General features: G+C 51.0%; 6 protein-coding genes across 6 annotated transcripts; 2 read left to right on the top strand and 4 right to left on the bottom strand.

Annotated features, from left to right (window-relative positions):
• Positions 1 to 859: 859 nt before the first annotated feature.
• On the top strand, positions 860 to 4858 carry ABOM_011468 (ABC transporter ATP-binding protein; the record flags this gene model as incomplete). The annotated part of the gene is made up of 5 exons (XM_022538596.1): positions 860 to 1791; positions 1840 to 2119; positions 2170 to 3070; positions 3128 to 4137; positions 4184 to 4858. 5 exons carry the CDS (start codon positions 860 to 862, stop codon positions 4856 to 4858), a joined length of 3798 nt encoding a protein of 1265 aa, XP_022383744.1.
• A 5414-nt stretch (positions 4859 to 10272) lies between these two features.
• ABOM_011467 (nonribosomal peptide synthetase TdiA) lies at positions 10273 to 13221 on the bottom strand (the record flags this gene model as incomplete). The annotated part of the gene is made up of 1 exon (XM_022538595.1): positions 10273 to 13221. The coding sequence occupies one exon, from the start codon at positions 13219 to 13221 to the stop codon at positions 10273 to 10275; it is 2949 nt and encodes a 982-aa protein (XP_022383745.1).
• A 495-nt stretch (positions 13222 to 13716) lies between these two features.
• ABOM_011466 (uncharacterized protein) lies at positions 13717 to 15015 on the top strand (the record flags this gene model as incomplete). Its single annotated transcript, XM_022538594.1, has 3 exons — positions 13717 to 13932; positions 14011 to 14525; positions 14586 to 15015. The coding sequence occupies 3 exons, from the start codon at positions 13717 to 13719 to the stop codon at positions 15013 to 15015; spliced, it is 1161 nt and encodes a 386-aa protein (XP_022383746.1).
• A 147-nt stretch (positions 15016 to 15162) lies between these two features.
• Positions 15163 to 16102, bottom strand: ABOM_011465 (class I SAM-dependent methyltransferase; the record flags this gene model as incomplete). Its single annotated transcript, XM_022538593.1, has 2 exons — positions 15163 to 15894; positions 15971 to 16102. The coding sequence occupies 2 exons, from the start codon at positions 16100 to 16102 to the stop codon at positions 15163 to 15165; spliced, it is 864 nt and encodes a 287-aa protein (XP_022383747.1).
• Positions 16103 to 16850: 748 nt separating this feature from the next.
• Positions 16851 to 18426, bottom strand: ABOM_011464 (uncharacterized protein; the record flags this gene model as incomplete). The annotated part of the gene is made up of 4 exons (XM_022538592.1): positions 16851 to 17603; positions 17735 to 17785; positions 17858 to 18136; positions 18196 to 18426. 4 exons carry the CDS (start codon positions 18424 to 18426, stop codon positions 16851 to 16853), a joined length of 1314 nt encoding a protein of 437 aa, XP_022383748.1.
• A 380-nt stretch (positions 18427 to 18806) lies between these two features.
• ABOM_011463 (mitochondrial 54S ribosomal protein mL38) lies at positions 18807 to 19598 on the bottom strand (the record flags this gene model as incomplete). The annotated part of the gene is made up of 2 exons (XM_022538591.1): positions 18807 to 19366; positions 19424 to 19598. 2 exons carry the CDS (start codon positions 19596 to 19598, stop codon positions 18807 to 18809), a joined length of 735 nt encoding a protein of 244 aa, XP_022383749.1.
• Between the last annotated feature and the right edge of the window lie 845 nt (positions 19599 to 20443).

Genomic DNA, 20443 nt, shown 5'->3' with positions numbered 1-20443 from the left:
AGACGGTCCCCAAATATCCGCCGAGGCCAAGATTGAGGTCCAAGACTGAGATCATCCATTGGCCACAAGAACGGCCCTAATCCGGAAGCAGTGCCCGCAAAAAAAAAATTAAAATAAAATAAAATAAAATAAAATTCTACATGACTCAACGACTCCATAAGCGGTTCTGGACCCCCACATCCATAGATTATGGAGGCTCATAGCCGCCACTCTGCAACAACTGGTTCTTATCCATTTCTGCCAGCAGAAGTCCTGCTTGCATGCCAAGTATTTAGAATTTCTGTACTTATATATAAGCAACCGATATAAATACCAAGAAAGGTAGATATTGTAGTATCGACAATATATACTATATATGAGTATTATACTTATATTTTTATATTTTTATATTTACTATGTCTACTTAAGTTCTGCCAGAAACCGTAACTGCATCTAAAATTTTCTATCAATGAATATGTATAATACCTAGTTCTTAAGCGCTTTCATATAATATCAGATTTACCGAGATCGCCGTACAGGATACTGCTAGACTGTAAGATGAGACGTGGCGAGGACCCGCCATGAGCCTCCGTTTAGGGCTCCGCTGATCCACAATGGTGGGAGACGACGGAGCCCGTGAAATCCACGTCCGACAGCCAAGTCCCACTGATTGGGGCCCCTTTGCAGTATACAACCCCAGATCAAATCAACACCGGCCAAGCATGCGGATACCGTACATCGCGCCCCGGAATGGGAGGCCTCCCCTGTCCTTTACTCGTCGTAGGTATATAGGCCCAAATGGTGCCCCCAATTCCAGACACCCTCAAGTTCTCTGTTGTCCTTCAGTCTCTACGTACGCAGCTATCCTGCAAAGGGCCTCATGGATACCGAAGCAATTGAAAGCGAAAAGGCGGCGACGACAGCGCCGACTCCAGTCAAGCCTGAAGGCTTGTTTGCCACCTACAAGCGAATCTTCCGGTATGCTGGGCCTTTCGAGCTCGCATTACAGACCGTCGCATGCGTCGCCGCCGTTGCTTCTGGTGCCGGCATCGCTTTCCAACCCCTCCTCTTAGGGCAATTCGTCACCGGCGTCACCGACTTCACTTCATCGCAATTCTCTCCGTCCCAACTTCGCTCGGAAGCATCAAAGCTCGCTCTGTACTTTGTCTACCTTGGCATTGCCCGCTTCATCCTGTCTTATGTCTATAACACGCTTTTCACTTACACCGCCCTCATGATTACTCGGAACATCCGACATGAATACCTCAAGTCAGCTCTTGGCCAGGAAGTAGCATTCTTCGATGTTGGAACCGGAGGCTCGATCGCAACCCAAGCGACCTCCAACGGGCGCATGATTCAGGGTGGAATTGGTGAGAAACTCGGTCTTGCTTTGCAAGGCGTTGCAGCGTTCATCACGGCGTTCATAATCGCTTTCGTCGTGCAGTGGAAACTGACCCTGATATGCCTCTGCATTGCCCCGGCGACGCTCATCGTCAATGGTATTGCGGGAGGCTTGATGGGAGTCTATGAGAATCAAATCCTCGAGATCAACGCGAAGGCGAACGCCTTTGCGGAGAGCGTTCTCTCCAGCGTGAGGACTGCGCATGCCTTTGAAATTCGAGAGAGGCTCGTTGACAGATTTGACGAGCACCTGTCCAGTGCTCATAAGATTGGCAGCAAGCTGTCGGTCATTTTTGGCACGTTTTTCTCCGCTGAGTACTGTATCGTCTATTTGGGCTACGGTCTGGCCTTCTGGCAAGGTTTCCGCATGTTATCTAGGGGAGAGATTGTGGAAACGGGAGATATTTTTACGTGGGTATTTCCATTTTGAATGAAAAGGGCTTTTGGCTGACAGTGCAGTGTTGTTATGTCGGTCATTATTGCTGCTACGCAGCTGACCATGCTGACCCCCTACATGGTCGACTTCACCCGCTCCGCCACTGCAGCGTCTGCGCTGTTTCATTTGATAGATCGCAAGTCTGATATTGATCCGTATGATACTGTCGGCCATCAGCCATCGGAGGTTGTCGGGGATATTGAGCTCACCGATGTTACCTTTGCGTATCCCACTCGGCCTGATGTGAAGGTTCTTGACAAGCTCTCCATGAGAGCCCAGGCGGGCAAGGTCACTGCTCTGGTGGTAAGTCACTCATGAAGTCTTGGCTGCGTTGGAAGCTGAATCTTTCGCAGGGTCAATCTGGCTCTGGAAAGAGTACAATTGTCGGCCTTCTCGAGCGTTGGTATAACCCGGCGTCAGGAAGCATCACGTTGGATGGCCACCCACTCGACGAGTTGAATCTCAGCTGGCTCCGGAAAAACATCCGTCTGGTCCAGCAAGAGCCACTACTCTTCCAGGGGACTGTGTATGACAACATCAAGCAAGGCCTTGTTGGCACCAAGTGGGAGCATGCACCGAGGGGGCAACAAATGGAACGAATCCAAGAAGCCGCCACCATGGCCTTTGCGCATGGTTTTATCGCGAACCTGCCGAATGGTTACGATACCGAGATAGGCCAACGTGGTGGCCGGTTGTCGGGTGGCCAAAAGCAACGAATTGCTATCGCTCGAAGTGTTGTCTCTCAGCCTAAGGTTCTTCTCCTAGATGAGGCCACCAGCGCTCTAGATCCACATGCCGAAAGTGCCGTTCAAAAGGCTCTGGATAAGGCTATAGAGGGTCGGACGACGATTGTCATTGCCCACAAACTTGCGACCATCCGGAAGGCTGATAGCATTATCGTTATGGAAAAGGGTTGTATCGTCGAGCAGGGAACACACGATTCTCTGCTCGCACAGGGCGGTAAATATGCTCAACTTGTAAGATCACAAGACTTGGCTCTGTCCAGTCCATTAGAACCGGAGTTGGAGTCGGAGCCTGTCAACGATGAGAAAGTGGACGCCGTGGCGAAACTCTCAGTCCCAGCATCATACAGCTCAGTCGACAAAAACAATGGACACATGCAGCGGCATTACTATACCGATTACAACGACTACAAGCAACGCAACATCTTTTGGGCCATCTATCGTCTTCTGCGGGAGACCTCCGAGCTTCGCTACGTGTACTGTCTGGTCTTCGCGGGATGTATAGTTGGTGGTAAGTGAACAAAAGCGCTTGTGTGCCATTCATCCCCTTTCTAACAACAAACACCAGGAGCAACCTTCCCGGGCCAAGCGATTCTCCTTTCAAGTGTGGTTGAGACCCTCGCCCTGCCAATGGCGGAATTAGAACACAGGGGCAACTTCCTCGCAACCATGTTCATCGTTCTCGCCGCCGGTTGTCTCCTGTCGTACTTCATTCTCGGCTACGTAACCAATACCGTCGCCCAGCATCTAGGCCACAAGCTCCGGAAACAATGTCTCCACGACATCCTGGCACAAGATATTGAATTCTTCGATCGCGAAGAGAATAGTACCGGTGCACTTGTTGCGCGCGTGGATTCGAACCCACAGGCCATCCTCGAGCTGATGGGGTACAACATCGGTCTGGTATTGATCGCCGCCCTGAATGTGCTCGCGTGTGCGGTGTTGGCACTCGTTTACTCTTGGAAGCTCGGTCTGGTCATTACCTGTGCGGGTCTTATTCCCTTGGTCGGTTCAGGGTACCTGAAGATCAGGCTGGACGCGAAGCTTGATCTGCAGACTTCCCAGCGCTATTCGGCCAGCGCGTCTATTGCGTCGGAGGCCATTACGTCCATTCGCACGATTTCGTCACTTGCGATCGAACATTCTGTATTGGAAAGATACACGAGAGAGCTGGATGCAGCGATGGCGGACTTGAAGCGTCCACTATTGGCGGTAATGGCCAGCTTTGCCTTTACACAATCGGCCGAATATTGGTTCCTGGCTCTTGGTTTCTGGTATGGTTGTCGACTGTTGTCCTTTGGTGAGGTTACCCTTTACGCATTCTTTGTCGCCTTCTTGGGGGTGTTCTTCTCCGGGCAGAGCGCATCACAACTATTCCAGTTTTCTACTAGCATCACGAAGGGCGTCAACGCCGCAAACTATCTCTTCTGGCTGAATGATCTTCAGAAAACCGTGCGGGAGAGAGATGGAAGCCGCGAACAGGGCCCTGGTGCGGTGCATGCCCTCGATCTGGACAAGGTCAAGTTCTCTTATCCTTGTCGACCCGAAATTCCTGTTCTTGAGGGCCTTGATCTTAGCGTATGTTGCCCTTCCCGGTCTCGCGAATGGAAGCTAACCTGCCCAGTTTCAAAAGGGCCAATTTATAGCCCTCGTCGGCTCATCGGGATGTGGCAAGTCAACCGTCATAGCCCTCCTCGAAAGATTCTACGACCCATCCGCCGGCTCAATCACACTGAATTCGTCACCTCTACCAAGCCTCAGCCCACGCCTGTATCGCCAGATTGTCTCCCTCGTCCAACAGCAACCAGACCTCTTCCCAGTCTCCATACACGAAAACGTCGCATTGGGTCTCGGATGCGATGCCCGGGCGGATCTAGAGGTGGCAGACAGTCAAATAGAGTCTGCCCTGCGAGCTGCCAATGCTTGGGACTTTGTCTCATCTCTCCCCGATGGATTGGCTACGCTGGTTGGGTTTGGCGGATCACAACTCTCCGGTGGTCAGAGACAGCGTATTGCTATCGCAAGAGCGCTGATCCGCGATCCAAAGATTCTTCTTCTGGACGAGGCTACGAGTGCACTTGATACTGAGAGTGAGCGGGTTGTGCATGCGGGGCTTGCGGCAGCCAAGGATGGAGATCGGATTACGGTTGCTGTTGCGCACCGGTTGAGTACGATCAAGGATGCGGATGTGATATGCGTGTTTCATCAAGGTCAGATTGTGGAGATGGGATCACACTCTGATTTGATTAGCACGGGTATGATATATCGTAAGATGTGTGAAGCTCAAGCTTTGGACTAGATTTAGATTTTATATAGCGTTAATGGTACATTTCAACTGCAATATAATAATTAGGTTATATATTTTTTTCAGTAAGTATATGGAGTCATGTATCAAATTTATAAGAGCCTTAATCCGATTATTTTATCTATTTTTCTTAAGTTTATAGAAAGATTTAGAAAAATATTAACTTTAGAAATAAATAATGACAAAAGTTTTCAATTGGCAATTTTGGCTTACTGTTGTCTTGATAGAAAATTATATACTATTAGAGTTTATATAATATGGTTTTTAATAAGATCTAAACAAGATTATCTATCAAGTTTTCTGATATATATTTATAATATTTAAAATCACCGAGTATATCGGTATTGAAGAAGACAGCTTACTGCTGGCTTTGGATATTGAAATTGAATATACTATAACCGTTGAATTCAGCAGTAAAGCTGAGAAGCGAACACTCGATTGGAACCCTTACACCCAAGAAGGATTACATTTTCGGGACTCTTAGTAGCCCACTCATCGGAGGCGTGGAAGATGTGGACGGCCATATTCGATCTGCGCTTGAGCTACACACGCCAAACTTAAATAAAAGCGAGTACGATTTCCCGAGGGGCGAGATCCCCCCAAACGGTGAGCAGGAGGAAGGATTTTTACTTGAAGAGTCACCGCAACAGGAGATGGGAACTAGTCGTGGAAGTTGGTTGCATAGCGTCTCGTGCAATGGAGAGTTAGGGTGGACTATGGAACAGTAAGATAGGGGAAAGGTCTCAACACTCCTATATGACTGCTAATAAAGGATATTCAGGTATGGGGGTTTGAAATGATCCGCGGCGAGCTATGTAAATAGGGCAATTTACTTTGTATTAGCAAGAAGCTCACTATAGTCATTAGTTTTAATAATAGAAGTAAAGATAACAATCAATCTATGTCTGTATTGAGAAGAGTCGACAAGAGAGACTGTATATCTACTATAAACAGAATAATAGCTGAGCGAGAGGCCTATATTACTACTGAGAAAGAGAGAACTGGGTACACTGTAATATCTAGTATTATATATAACTGTACACAGTATAATATTCAGTTATATCTATTTAGGTCTGATTAGTACTGGAAGAACCCGACAGACAAGAAATATTACAAACTGAAAATCTTATATCTCGAAAGACTTATTGACTATATTAATAGTAGTAGAAGCCTTGACTGTTATAACAATATCTATCGAGATCTAGTCCTGGAATATCAGATAGCAAGAAAGTCGAAAAAAATAGATATAATATCGACTGGATCACTATATTCTCAACTGTTATTAATATTCTGCCAGTTCAAAGCGCAAGTCTGTCCAAGATAACTTTTGTTTATACCGAAATATATATTTATCGAGTCTCTTGTAATTTCTAGGTCTCGGGAAGCGGTGATAAAAAACTATTATAAATAGTTAGAATTACACCGTCACTGACAAGAAATACAAAGTAGATTTTTAGAAAATCTATCAGATAACACTGGAAAATTATCTTAATCTTAAACTGATCCTTGAGAATCCGATACCGGCTTCTCTGTTTAATAAGAAATTCAGATTAGGACAGCCTTCTGTACATTCAGGTGTTTTATATATTTTAGATGGTGCGGGGCCCGTGATTGCTTATGTCATCACCCCACCTCGAAAGATAGCCAAAGATGGGGAAAATGCTTCGCTCTATCAATGATGGTCTTCCCTAACGTGATAGATGGCACCCGAGAATGAGTTCTGGCGGGCATACATTTATCGAAGGCCTCAGACCGCCATCTACGACAACGGTACGGAAGATTCAGGATGCAAGCCGGGAGATAACACCAAAGGTCCTTGATGCTTTCACAGTTTGGCGGCGCCCTGGCACCCAATTCTCTAATCTCGTACGAAAATACATAGATGACGGTGTCTCTGTAAGGTTTCCTCTCCACTTTGGTACCATCCACTACACAATTGTATGTAAAGCCTACTAATGACGAGCAGTCGCACTTGTTTTATCTGAATAAAAAGAAAGATGGCAATTTTCAGGAACCAAGGATGGTTCGGTTCAGTGGGGATACGGGGCGGTCAAATACTTTTGTCATAGGAAGTCTAAACGACAAAAAAAGTGGGCTTATCGTGATCATCAGAAAGTTGGACATGGAAGTTTGTGCCGCGGACGACTTTATGGAGGTTAATACCGAGTCCTCTGCGTGGACCGACTCTGAGTTATATGATTGGCTCCGAAAGAGCAACGATCATACACAGGATGAGTCAAATTGGTGCTCAGTCCGAATATGCCATAGCCTAGCATTGGTCATTCACGCGGGAACCGTGGTCCGATTTCGTCCTAGTAACAGTTCGTGTAATTTTATCTGCATGGGTTACTCCAATTTTCAATCAAATTTTACCTTGCAGGACGTTGAGTTCGAAGAATTTGTGGTGCCATTCCTTCGGCGAATCCCGACAGACATGAGACAGGCCATACTGGCCAATGCAAAGAAGAAAGGGGGGCACCAACTTAGGGCCGCGACAAATCCCAGCACCCTGGACCAGAGCCACAAAGGCCCCACCGATTCTGGGCTCTCTCTCGAAGCGTATGTGCCGCTTTTACAGATGACAGAGAACGAGCCTCCCGAGCCTAAAGGGATATCAGCAGGATCGCCAGTTGACAAACTCTTTCAGGTTATGACAAAGGAGTTAATGCCGCTGGTCCGTTATCTACGTGGTGATCGACTCGAAGATATATTCGAAAGGCACCCGCAAGAAAGTGGCCCACAAATCCTAGAAGGAACAGATAAGAGTGAAAGACTCCAATATCTCCTACACGTCGAGAACCTGACCGAGGATTTCTTCGAAGAGAACCCTGGTCACGATACAGTTAAAGAAAACTCACTATTCTGGGCCATGTTGTCCAACCCAGGTTTCCGCGGGAGTGGGGCTAAGACTACATTTGCGAAACGACACGGCTATGATATATTAACGACGCGCAGAATACTAAGCAGGGGGGGCAAAATTCGGGCCATCACGGGTGACCATAGAGAACCCGGCTTTGCATTGTTCTTCCTACAAACAGTTAACTCGCTAGATCGTATTTCCTATTACGGCGCTAGAGAGTTAGGTAATCGCCTGTGGGATGAGTGTCCAGATGTTGTTCCCCAGGAAAGTGCAGCATTGCGCGAGAAATGGACGGTGTACAAAAGCGTCGCTCGCTTGCTAGCTCACACGTTTTCAGTCCAATCTGCGGACATATACCAGCCCGGGGAATGTTGCAACCGCCCTAATTAGTGTTTGCGAACCAAAAACTTTTCTTCCTACTCGAGAAAGAACCTGAGGAAATGAAGTTAAAGAACTGGACGACTCGTGCAATGGTACGTGTCAAAGAAAAAAGGGATAGGGTCTATGGACCCACATTATCAGGCTTCCAGCCATCACAGAAGCACAATGAAACCGGAGTCTCGGAAAATTGCGGCTGTCAGCTATGTCTGGAGGGCTTGAGTCTATTGGGCAAACATGAACTCACCGTCTGGAAATGAATGAGTTGATTTCGAAAAGCTAGGTTAACGTACATCTTGGTCCAGCATTTGCTATGTTTAGTAATTGCTTTACTCAGTTTATATAAACGATGACGGCCTATATTAAGACAAGCCTTGAATTTTAAAATTCCCTTCTCACAATACAAGCACAGCTCATCTCATCGCTACGGTTTGCATGTGGTCAGCCACACACAGCAGTGGGTCGGTTGTTGAGGGAGGACCCACATTTCAATGTGTGGGTCAAGGTTTCTGTGTGGAACAGTATGGGCAAAACAGATGGTTGATTGAGAGCAAAGGAACCGCCATGAGATCCGCGGGGAGCCAACGCCGATTCCCAGGCCTGTGGGATGCTGTTCGAATGATAGCTCCGCAAGGTTTGGCTGTTCTTCAATCATACCGTAACTGTTCGACGATTGAACTTTTGAAAACTGGTTCCTTGCCTTTACCTTTTGACTAGGCATGGAAACGTTGGGGAAGTTATGCCTCCTTATAGCACCCGATAAATGGTCTCTCTCGCTTCTCGGCCTCCTTTACGCCGAGTCAGGCCTTCAGGCTAGAATTTCGGTTATTCTTGGCTGGACAACTTAGCCCATTGGACGACAGGTCTGTCTCCTATTTTCTCTTAGCTGATTTTTTTCGGATATACGCAAATAAAAAAAAATCACTTATGCAACTGCCCCGATTCATCGCCAAGTCGGTTCAAGAAGTATTAATATTAAACTATACTGGCAACCCATCAACAAAGCAACCATTAAGCACATCGAATATCCCTTTTTAGCTAGTGCTATGGACTATCGCGGTCAAGAATGCCTGCTCTTCCCGAAGGGGTTGAGATGATAGACTGTTTGATAACCAACATGGGGATCGTCGACAAAATGGCTTCACCGTGAACGAGTGTGCATCCAATAAATAGAAAATTTACATTTAAATCTACAAGACTATAGATTACGGATATAAAATAATATCCAAATCCACAATTTGTAGATATGGATTGCGGATATCCATGGATATTACAGATCGTGCTGCAGTCTAGTTATAGTAGCTAATATCGACATTTATAGCCCTTTTCTAAATAACTACTAGGTGAATAATTTGTTGGATATCTTCCACTTAGCAATTGGCTATCGTTATGCTATTGCTTTTTGCCTTATGTGTCCATCTTCGATAAGGTGCGCTAGACAAGGGTCTGTAACAGTCACCTTCCGAGTTGACCTCAAGGGTATTGAGTCTCACTGGGAAGTAACAGACCGGCCCGTCCCTATCGACAAAGGAAACTGGTGGGAGAATCTTCATCAAACAATTATTAACTTTTTGGGAAGTGCTCTCCCGGAAGACTACAAGAAAAAACGTATCGAGTAGCTCCAAGCACTCAAGCCGAAGCTTGAGCTCAATACACTGGGCCTCGGCTTTTTCCTCACTATAAACCTGTTGAATCCGGGGTCCAAGGTTATCAAAATTGACAGGGAGGTTGGGATGCGCGTGCCGGGGAACTTGCTCCTGGTTGGATCTGTCGTGACTGAGTAATCCGCTGAAGTGAAGTATACATCCCTGGTGGTCGTTTCATGCTTTACTAAAGTAGGCTCTAGCGACGTTGTGGAGAAGATAGTAGGCCCGACATGGCTGCCTTCAAGGGCATTACATATATACGCTAGAACAAAAATTGCGAAGTAATCGTTCGTCATGGAATTCTACAATACAGTAAATGAGTCCTTGTGTCTTGAAGCTCTCACTGTGCGGGACTCCAGCCTGTACGGCATGTACGGAGAGCACGTAGGGGAGGAGAGAAATGAAAATAGCGAAATTGTAAGCTATGGAGCAAGCGAGAGATATGGTCTGTGATGATATAACATTCAAACAAGTCTTGTGTTTCCAATACCTATACGAGGTACCAGCTCGGTCCATGATGCACTCTAAGCCCCTCTCTCCTCTAACACCCTCCTCAGCACCAGCTGCAACTCATTCACATACTTCGGTCCCAACATATCCGCATGCCTCCCTGCACACTGATGCACTACCATCCCCTTCTTCGACAACTTGTTCCACTGCCCCAAATACCTCTCTACCCAACAGACCCGATCATCCGTAACTGTCACCAACGGATCCACCGCAAACACATCCACCGGCACCTCCACACTACCCCCGGGAGCATATCCCTTCGCGGCACTCGAGAACCCCGCAATAACATCCGTAACATGTTTCAATCCCGCCCTATCCAATCTCAACACCTTCAATCTCTCCTTATCCGCCTCACCCAGAATCACATCCAGCGCGACCTCAGCATCCACATCCCGCAACTGCGGCATAAGCGCCACGCACCTCGGCTCGTCGATAAGCTCATAGAAATACCCGACCATCACCAGTCCCTCGTTCCAGGTTAGTCGACCAACTAAGTCCGCGATATCGGGCGGCCCGTCGAGCGCGCCCAGGAATCGCACTTCCTCACCGGCGGACTCAAGCCGTTTGGCGATCTCAAAAGCTATGCTGCTGCCTAGCGAGTACCCGGCGATGGCGTACGGGCCGGAGGGCTGAGTGCGCCTCATGGCGGCCGCGTATGTGTCTGCCATCTCGGTGATGGTGGCAAAGAGGGACTCGCCGGGCTGTACGCCGCGGGAGCGGAAGGCGTAGATGGGACGCTCGTGGAAGGCTCGGGCTAGGTTGGTGAAGATGAGGACGTTGCCAGAGGCGGGGTGGACGAGCCATAAGGGGGCTTTGGGGCCGGAGAGTTGCAGGGGCACGACGGGATCATATTCATTGGTGGTGTCTGATACTAGAGAGAGGGCAGAGGTAGGGCTGGCTTGTTGCTTGGAGGCAAGGCGTCGGGCAAGACCGGTGACGGTTGGGTCAATGAGGAGGTCCGGGACGGTGAAGACAACCTGAAAAGTCTGCTGCAGATCCTGAGTGACGGTGTAGAAGTCGAGCGAGGAGAGACCTAGGCTGAAGAGGTTGGTAGTCACACTGACAGAGTCTGGATCCATGTTGAGGCGCCTGCAGACGAGGGTGAGGATGGTTTGCTCGGTGGGCGAGGAGGGAGCCTGGCGGTGCGCTTGGCGGTGCGCGTGGATGATGGTCTCATGGGCTTCCCGCTCGGAGTCGAGAGCCCCCGACTCGAAGATGCACCGGAAGTGTGCTCGGGAGAGCTTGCCAAGGGAGGTTCTCTCAAAGTAGTTCTGTGGCAGGGGAAGTATAGCGATGGGCTTGACGTGCACGGCCAGGCTGGCGATGCGCTCGATGGCTTCGTTGGTGGCGACCCGAGCTGCAGCGTCGTCTAGGGCGTAACTGGGCAGGTATACCACACAGTAGGACTCGGTAACGGCGCCAGCAGGCCGGTGGGCAAAAGCCAGCGTGAAGCTTGGGGTCAGACCGGGGATACGCGCCTGCTCGAGGCTGTGCTCGACCTCGACCGCGAAGATGGTCAGCCCATTGAGTAGGAGCGTGTCCTTGGTGCGGCCAGTGACGTACAGCTGGCCGTGTACGTCCAGGTAGGCGTTGTCGCCCGTGATGAACCAGCCGTCGGACGTGAAGGCTGCACGGGTGGCAGCTGGATCACGGTAGTATTGGTTGAACAGCACGGTTCCGCGTAGTTGCAGCATGCCCTCTTCGCCGGTTGCCGCCTCACTCTTGTCGGTCTCACGCAGCACGCGCATCTCCACCCCGGGAATGGGCCGGCCGCAGGACATAAACTCGCTAGTCGCGTCGTGGAGGTCATCTAAAGTCCGGTCGACCAGGTCCCAAGCCATGCCCGCGCATGACTCAGTCAGGCCGTAGCCGGCACGGATGAAGGTCTGGGCGCCGTAGGGCTCCAGGGCACGAATGAGCTGCACCGTCATTTGTCGCACGGTAGCCTCGCCCCCGGAGAAGACGCAGCGCAGACAGGAGAGGTCCCAGGTCGGGGCAGGCTTGGCCTTCTGCTCCGGCGTGGGATTACAGACGAGATCGCGCAGCTGAGCCAGGAAGAAGTTGGGGGCAAAGGTGACAGAAATCCGATGGCGATCGACAAGGTCGAGGAAGCGGCGCGGCTCGGCCACCATCAGATCCGTGGCTACCTGGATCTGCTCGGCCCCAAGCCGCATGGCTTGGAGGTGGATCTCAACCAGGTTGACGGCGTGGTCGAGTGCGACCCAGCTCATGAAGACGTCGTGTGAGGTCGCCCTGCAGTGCGCAGTTTTACCAGCCGCTGCAGCCAGCATTTGCGGCTGGCGGAGACACACAGCTTTAGAGAAGCCGGTACTGCCAGAGGTGAGCATCAGTGCTCCGAGATCATCGGCCCGTTGGTTGCGACCCATCGGAAGCGGAATGGAGGCGGAGGAGGAGGAGGAGGAGGAAATCAATGCGGATTCCTGATCCACACGATACAGACGTGGAGTGTCGACGCCCTGAAAGGCACATGCCATGCGGCTGTTGCTGAGCACTACCGGGTCATCCAGCATCTGGAGAATGTGTTTGGCCTGGGCAATGCGACGGTCGGTCGAAACTGCAAGCTTGGGGACAATACAAGGCAAGTATCCCGCGACTGTGCAGGCCCAGAACCAGCGGATGTTTTCCTCATGGGTGTCAAAATGCAGCAGGAACACCGTGTCTCGCTGTAGGTTCGGCATGCAGGTTTGCAGCCAGTGTGCATCGTGGCGGGCCTGGTCAAGCAGCTGGTAATAGGAGAGACGCTCTCCAGCCTCTGTATCTGATGGTGAGGTCTTGTAAAAGGTTACTCCTGCAGACGTGGTTGCAGCTCGCTGCAGAAGCTCAAGCAGGCTGGTGGCCTCGCGGTGGGGCCGGGCCTCATGGATGCTTTCTGGAGTGTAGCTCTGAAGCTGGTCGTTGCTCAGCCCAAAAGCGGCAGGTGAAGGAACAGGATGCAGTAACATGATAATGAGAGGGATTTCGGGATGATTTTTTTTTTCGACAATCCCTATGGCGCTTGAGTACATTTTTATGGGCGGGCTGCAGAGCTAAGCACTGCCCTTGCGGATTTACGAGGCTTGTCTTAGCAGATGAGGCATACTAGAGAGGGGGCAATAAATGCGATGAATCTTACTTGTGCAGGAATTAGGGCCACTGCAGGGGCGGAAATGTGGACCGGTTGTTCTGCTAAACCCTGGTCCTTCCCCTCTTCGCTTCCCATAAAGATTGGAACTAATGTAAAGTCCAGCAGAGTATCCCTGTCACCATAATCAATCTGACCACAGTCAGGAGGCAGTGAAAGTTATTTATCAGCGACCAAATTCCTCTGCTCTGACAATGGGCTTCGCTGGGTTGTCAAAGAGGGTCTGATAATCTGGCAAAATAGTCCTCTCATCCCATCTCCACCAATTGTCATATTCTTATCTTTTTGTTATCTACATGACTCGATCACCGTCGCCATGTCGGATAGAATGTCCTCGTCGTCCTCTGCCCACTTTTCCACGCTAACCGCGGCAGAGCTGGCGGCGTGGTCGCAGTCCCTCAAGCCAGTAGTGCTGGGTCTCTGTATCACTATGTTGGCACTTGGCAATTTGGGGGTGATGCTACGTATCTGGGCCCAATGGCGCATTCAGAAGCGCCCCATGCAGGAGGACTACTGGCTAGTTATGGCCGTCGTATGTTTCTATCTTCTTCCGCCGCTCTGCATACACGAACTCGGCTACGTTCACTAACCCCTCCTTCTCTGCCTTTAGCTCTTTGCCAACGTGGTCTCCATCGCCACTATAGTCGCAGTGCACTATGGACTAGGGTACCACATCTTCCGCGTCGAATCTGAAGATCAGTCGCGACATGCGTTGAAGTGGATATTCCTCTGTGTGTGGCTCACTGCCGCTTTCAACGGGCCTTCGATGCTGGCCACCAAGGTTGCCCTGCTCCTGTACTACCGCCGGCTGTTCGTCGTGCAGCAGATCTGGCTGCGCATCTACTGGTGGACTAACATGGTGTATGTGGTTCTGTGGGGCATTGGCTCGACTATCACATACGTGCTCTCGTGCGTGCCGGCCAGCTTCTACTGGGAGCGCTTCGACTCGCAGTCGACCATGCACGGCACCTGCCACAACACCACCAGCGCCGACGGCCTGCCGCTGATTCTGGACCTGGTCTCTGATGTCGCGATCCTGATCCTGCCCATTGCCACCATCGCTACTCTGCAGATGCCGCTCGCCCGCAAATCGGGGCTCATGATTGTGTTCTCGGTCGGATTCATGTAAATTCCCTCCCCTCTGCCTGAATCTCCTTATATCCATAACCTAATCTTACTCCGCAGCGCCATCGTATCCGCTGTCGCTCGCGTGGTCGTTCTCTACAAGGAGACGAACCTGCACTCGGACTTTACCTACGCGGCCGCGCCCTTCGAGCTGCTGGACGTGATCCAACTCAACATGGCCATCGTGTGCGCGACCGCCGTGCCCATCGCCTCGGGATTCCGCGTGGCTTTTAGCAAGAAGTTTCGCAGCTCCAAGAGCTGGACGGCGGGGGGCGTGGGCGGGAATACGTACCACAGCCGCGTCTCGACGGTAGCGGCTCGGGCCGCACGCCTGCGGCTTGAGGAGGAGGCCAGCAGCAGCACTGAACAGCTGCATATGGGGCACTTCACCACCAGCTGTGCCTCCAAGGACCCGGAAGACCGGGCACGGGACGGAGCTCTTGTGTCCGCCAACGGGATCGTGGTGAAGATAGATGTGGATATCCGGTAGTATACACTGTACAGTACATAAGAAGTACAGTGGAAACACATACCCTAATAGTACCCATACTGATTACGATTATTTCCCTTCCCCGTTCATACTCATACCTCATACTAATAATCCTATTCCCACCTTGCCACTCACTAACAAGTCAACTCACTCCACCCTGGTAGCACACCACCAAATGACCCTGGTATTATCATCCATAAACTTCGCCTTATCCCGCATATTAGTTGTCGTTTCCCCGATCTCCAACTCCGCCTGCACCTCCCACTTACTCCCCGTCCTCACACCCACCTCCTTCCAAAACTCCACCAAACTCTCCACATTATGCCTATAATGCAACATCGTCTTATCCGTCAACCCATTCAAATCATACACCCCGGCCACTGTACTCCCCATCTGCCGTCCACAGACGATCGACCCGGGCTCTCCCCTCGTCAACCCAATCAACCTTTCCACGCCGCGTAGCTGCCCCTCATACTCCCAAAAGTGCAATAACGAGCCCGCCCAAACCACATCTATCTTACCCTTCATCTTGCCCACGATCTCCGCCTTCTCCCAATCCTCATCTGACACACCTAGATCCGCGCCCACGAAGGTAGCGGGGAAGGCCTCCGCATTGTCGCCGAAGAGCTTATAGCCGAGCTCGAAGAACCCAGCTTCTAGATCGAACCCATATAATTGGGATCCGGGAATAGAGGCTGTGTAGACCAAATGCCGAAGCTCCTGGCCGACACAGCAGCCTGCGTCGAGGAAACCGTTGGCAGGGGATACGCGCAGACGGGCAAGCACGTGCTGGTAGAATGGCAGGCGGGAGAGGTGACAACCCAGGAAGCGCATTTGGCCGATGCAGGGGTAGGGGAAGATTTGAAAGGCTTCATCTCTCTTGGTAATTGCAAGGGGTTTCAGTTAGAGGGGGGAAGATGAGTGCTTCAAAGCAGGGGTGTGTGTCTGTGCCTACCAGGGCTAAGACATGGGGAATGACCTCTTCGGGTTTGAGCCCGCTGTAATTCTCCAGCATGGACTGCGCGGCAGGGTCGATTGCCGTGACGCTGGTTTGGTACCAGGCTGGTTTGGTGGTGGTAGTGGCCATGGTGGCTAAGATTTCGCCTTGGCTGGAAACTCAATGTCGGTTTGATAGATGGACTAGAGAAATGAATCTGGACATGTTCGCCGTTCAGTTTAATTGTAGGGGAAGGTTATTAATTAAAAAAAGCCAAGATGCCTAATCTCAATTGCATTTCCCCGACCACAGCCTGTCTGCCTCGACTACCAGGTGCTAAAATAGTGGTATTATGGTGCTCCACCAGTTTTTGTATGGTAAAGCATATGCAACGGGGTTTTACGCCAAACTCTGCCTGCCTGCTTAACCTACCCAACCTACCTGATTCGTAAAATTTTGAAGCAGTGTAAAAAAGGAAACGAAAATATAGACATAAGATTATCTATACGATCCTAGTGTCCCTACATACCGCCTTGCCGAGGGATGTAGATAGCCTTATATTACCACAGAACAGGTGAACATCTGAACATCGCTACCGAACCAGCAAGAAATCCTTCGAAGAAGGATGCACATCCAAGGGGGTTGGAAGGGGATAAGCAAGAGATCAAGAAAAAAGCAACTGATGCCTCACATGCTACCTGCCAAGGAGGGGTAACTAAACTACTGCCGACAAGAGCATTTAGCGTATAAAGCTTAGCCATATATAGTAGCTTGCTAATGCATCGAATCCACCTACCACTAACACATTCCCATACCCGTCGGATGTCCGTCAGCAAATCAAGTCCAAACTTCTCCGCGCCACGTTAGGTAACTCCGTACTGAAAGCAACATCCCTGCTTCAACTGGCAATGCTCGTATCGGGAGTCTGCCCATCATCATGCTCATCCCAAACAACCTCCACCACTGCCAATGCGCTCCCCTCGGCCCGCCGGACTCCAAGCCACCGAAACCGCCCGTCCGCCTCCCGTAGCAACCCCCGCCACTGCGCCTCGTCTCTCTCGCGCGAGTTGAGAAGCTGCAGCATATTCACGTCCATATTACTAGTGAGTCTACGCTTCCACATGGGTTCCTGGGCCGGGTATGGCTCAAGGACATGGTCATGGATAAGCACACGTGCCCCGGGGCAGAGCGCCGGGCGCAACTGCCGCAGAATCCGTACCGCATGCCGGTCGCCCCAGTTATGGAGGACGTGGCGGAGGTAGTAGACACGCGCGCCGCGGATGGTGGGTTGAGGGGTGAAGAAGTCATGCGCTTGGAATTCCACTTTCCCGAGTGCCTCTGTTGCTGATGGTATATGCTGCTCCTTCGCGCGAGCAATAACGCCCGGCAAATCCTGCACCACAAACCTCAGGTGCGGGAATGCCGCCGCCAGCGCGAAGCTGATGTCGCCCTGCGCGCCGCCAACGTCGACGACGACGCTATCTGTCGGAAGGGTAGAGAGTAGCGGGTGAATGGAGGAAATCAGTCCCGCGGTGCCCATAGCGGCCCCTGATGCATAACCGCGCTTGCTGGCGGCGAACGTGGCGGCGCGGTCGGGCGACTGTGAAAGGACGTCGTAAAGGGCCAGGCCGCTGTTGGCCAGGGCGAAGCCCTATGCAATGTCAGCGCTCAGTGTATCTAGGATTCCCCCTCCCCCTCTGCTGCATGGCGCTACGTTTGGGAATTTGAAAAGACGGGTGATCTGGAGGGTTCTCGAAATCCAGTTACTGGGGTCACACTAACCGACTCATTCGGCTCCTCGGAGCCAGGAAAGCGCTTTAATGCTTCGATAGTCTATATGTAAAACACACCCCTGTTAGCCGAGATGAGGAGCTGCGTTAGGCTAAGGGGGGGGGCACTATATACCCTGGTCGCGCCGGGCCAACTATTCGCGCAAGTCGAGCCAATCCAACCATGAAACCCCTCCTGTCGCAGCAGCATGCTGGCACGCGTGTGGGCGACTTCACTCTCAGCGGGCTCGTCAAAAATGCGGATAGTCATGGCGTGGCGAAGGAGGCGCCGGACATCGGCTTCTGGGACGTTACACTGCGCGGATAGGGTTGGAAAGGTGATTGTTCCATTAGGCGGGACCAGATGCGCAATGTTGAATTGCTGGATGAAGTGCAGGGCAATGAGATGCGCGTGCTTGTTTTCATTGCATTAGTAATAGTTGTAATTTCAGGGGGGGGATGGAGGAGGGGTACAGTGGCATAGGAGCGTAGGAGATCGGCTGGGTCAAGGAGCAGGTCCTGGATCTCACACGCGGCGTGCAGGAGGGCGTTGCGTGCAGCCTCGACCGGCGGGGGCAGCGCCAGTGATGGAGGGCAGGTGGCTGCAAATGAGGGCTCGTCAATTCCGTGCTGGGCTAGCAGGGATTGTAATTGCTTGGCCGAGTCGGCAATGGTCGTGGCCAGGGCTTCAATGCGCGAGGCCATGGTGAACCGGGGGTGTGGGTAGATGGTACAGGGTGTCGGGGATCTTATTTTCAGACGATCTATGCATCTGGGACCTCGGTCGCTGGTTTTCTACAGCGGTTGTCGATGGTAAAAGCGAGATCGCATAACAGACTACACGCACTATAATATGACTACTATCAGAGAATCCCACTGCGTATAGTTTGGCCCCCACTAACAGTCTTAGTGCATGCCGCTTACATTTAGTAGGTTCTAGGGTCGGCTTTTCGCTACGTGCCTTTGCCGGTCTTCCGAGAGTCGGGATTGCTTACTGTACACGCTGAGTATATACAAAGCACGCGATGTGCCAGTTTGCCTTCCACCTATCCAGCTCTATGAATGTCTTTTGAGAAAGATGTGGATCAGACGGAGGCCACCGCCGCACCGACCAGGGCCAGTGCACCGGCCAAATAACTCCCCGCGGCCATCTTGTGGCCCGTCCCACTCGACGTCTCGCTAGCGGCAGCGCCGGTGCTGGTGCTGGGGGCGGATCTGTCCGAGCTGGTGCTGGTGTCGTTGCTCGCCGCTGTGACGCGGAAGTAGTTGGCCGCGACCGGCGAGCCCAGCCCGGTCTGGTTAAGGAAGCTAACCAGCGGCAGGTTCAGCCGGTTCATCGGAGTGTCATCGTCGGTTAGCATGAATGATTCGTAGCGGTCGGGGATGCTAAAGTTGGTGGACTGGTTGAAGAGGAACAGGGTGTAGTTGTGGGTGCCCGACCTGGGGGCCGGGGCGATATAAGAGGCCAGCACATTGGCGTCGCTGCTGCTGTTGACGGCGGTGGTCAGGTTGGCGACGACGGTGTGCACAATCACCGAGGGTGGAGTGGTCTTGTTCCAGTCCGGGTCGATCATGAGCAGCAGATAGGGTCCCGAGTTGCTGAGCCCCATGCCATGGAGATGCGGCTCCGGAGCGTCCTTGGCCACTATAGATGGTTTATTAATCAGTCAGACAGTCTGGAACGGGGATCGGTCGTGCATACCGCTCGCGTTTAGAAACTCGCCGGGGGTAAAGCTGACTGCAGTCGATCCCAAGGAGAAGGTGACATTCAGCACCTTCGACGTCTCTCCAATGCTCACCAGCTCAGGGGGGGCGGCATCCGCGGCTGCGGCAGTGGCAACCGCGGCGAAGGCAGCAATGGCAGAGACAAGACGCATGCTGGGGATATATGTTGGAGCTGGACCTAGCTGAGTCCACAATTGGGTGGGAGTGGGGTTAAATAGAGAAACCTGCGAACTGTGCACTGTTCGACACTTTGCCTATAATAGGTCGGTTACCGACAAGCAATGCGCGAATGGCTCCATCAGCCTTGGCCCTGTCTAGGGGAGAAAAGGTGGCGTTTCCACATGGTTGGTGGCTGTTAGCGCACATGGTTCAGTATTTCATTTAATTAACATCTCATGGCTGCATCTATGGCGCAGTCCCCCCTACACAAATTATTGTACGAATATCTACCTACAAATCTAGCTTGCTTACTCGCGCGATTGCGAACTGGACGCTGCTGGTTATCAACATACGCACAGGCGTTACGCTTCCGTGACGACTGACCTGTACACTTGTGTGGAGCGAGAGGGTGTGCCTCAACATTTACCGGATTGACTGCGTCGCCGGCCAAGATGGCGGGCTTTGCCAAAGTCTCATAAAGGCTTCAAAAACCGGGCCCGATGGGGGCAGCGTGATAGCAACAGCGTCTACTAGGGCACGGCAGGCTTCGGCGAGGTATTAAGTTCGCTTAGGAAATATATATACGATATTGTAATTTTTAAATAAAGATTGTATATATACTGTTTATTAATTTATATATTAATAATAGATATTATAGTAATATAATATCTTATTTAAATAAAGTAATAATCTAGATTATATCTATTTAATTATATATAAAATCACGACTAAACTATTCTTTAAAATAAAACTCTTTTAATATTAAATAATTTTCTAGATTTTAGTAGTATCTACTAATTCTTTTCTATATTAATTAATTAAATATTGTATAATTTTG

Source organism: Aspergillus bombycis (assembly GCF_001792695.1).
Source record: "Aspergillus bombycis strain NRRL26010 chromosome Unknown contig00163, whole genome shotgun sequence".
In the NCBI taxonomy this organism is placed as follows: domain Eukaryota; kingdom Fungi; phylum Ascomycota; class Eurotiomycetes; order Eurotiales; family Aspergillaceae; genus Aspergillus; species Aspergillus bombycis.
The sequence above is the reverse complement of the archived record's forward strand: the minus strand, read 5'-3'. Positions and strand labels throughout refer to the sequence as shown.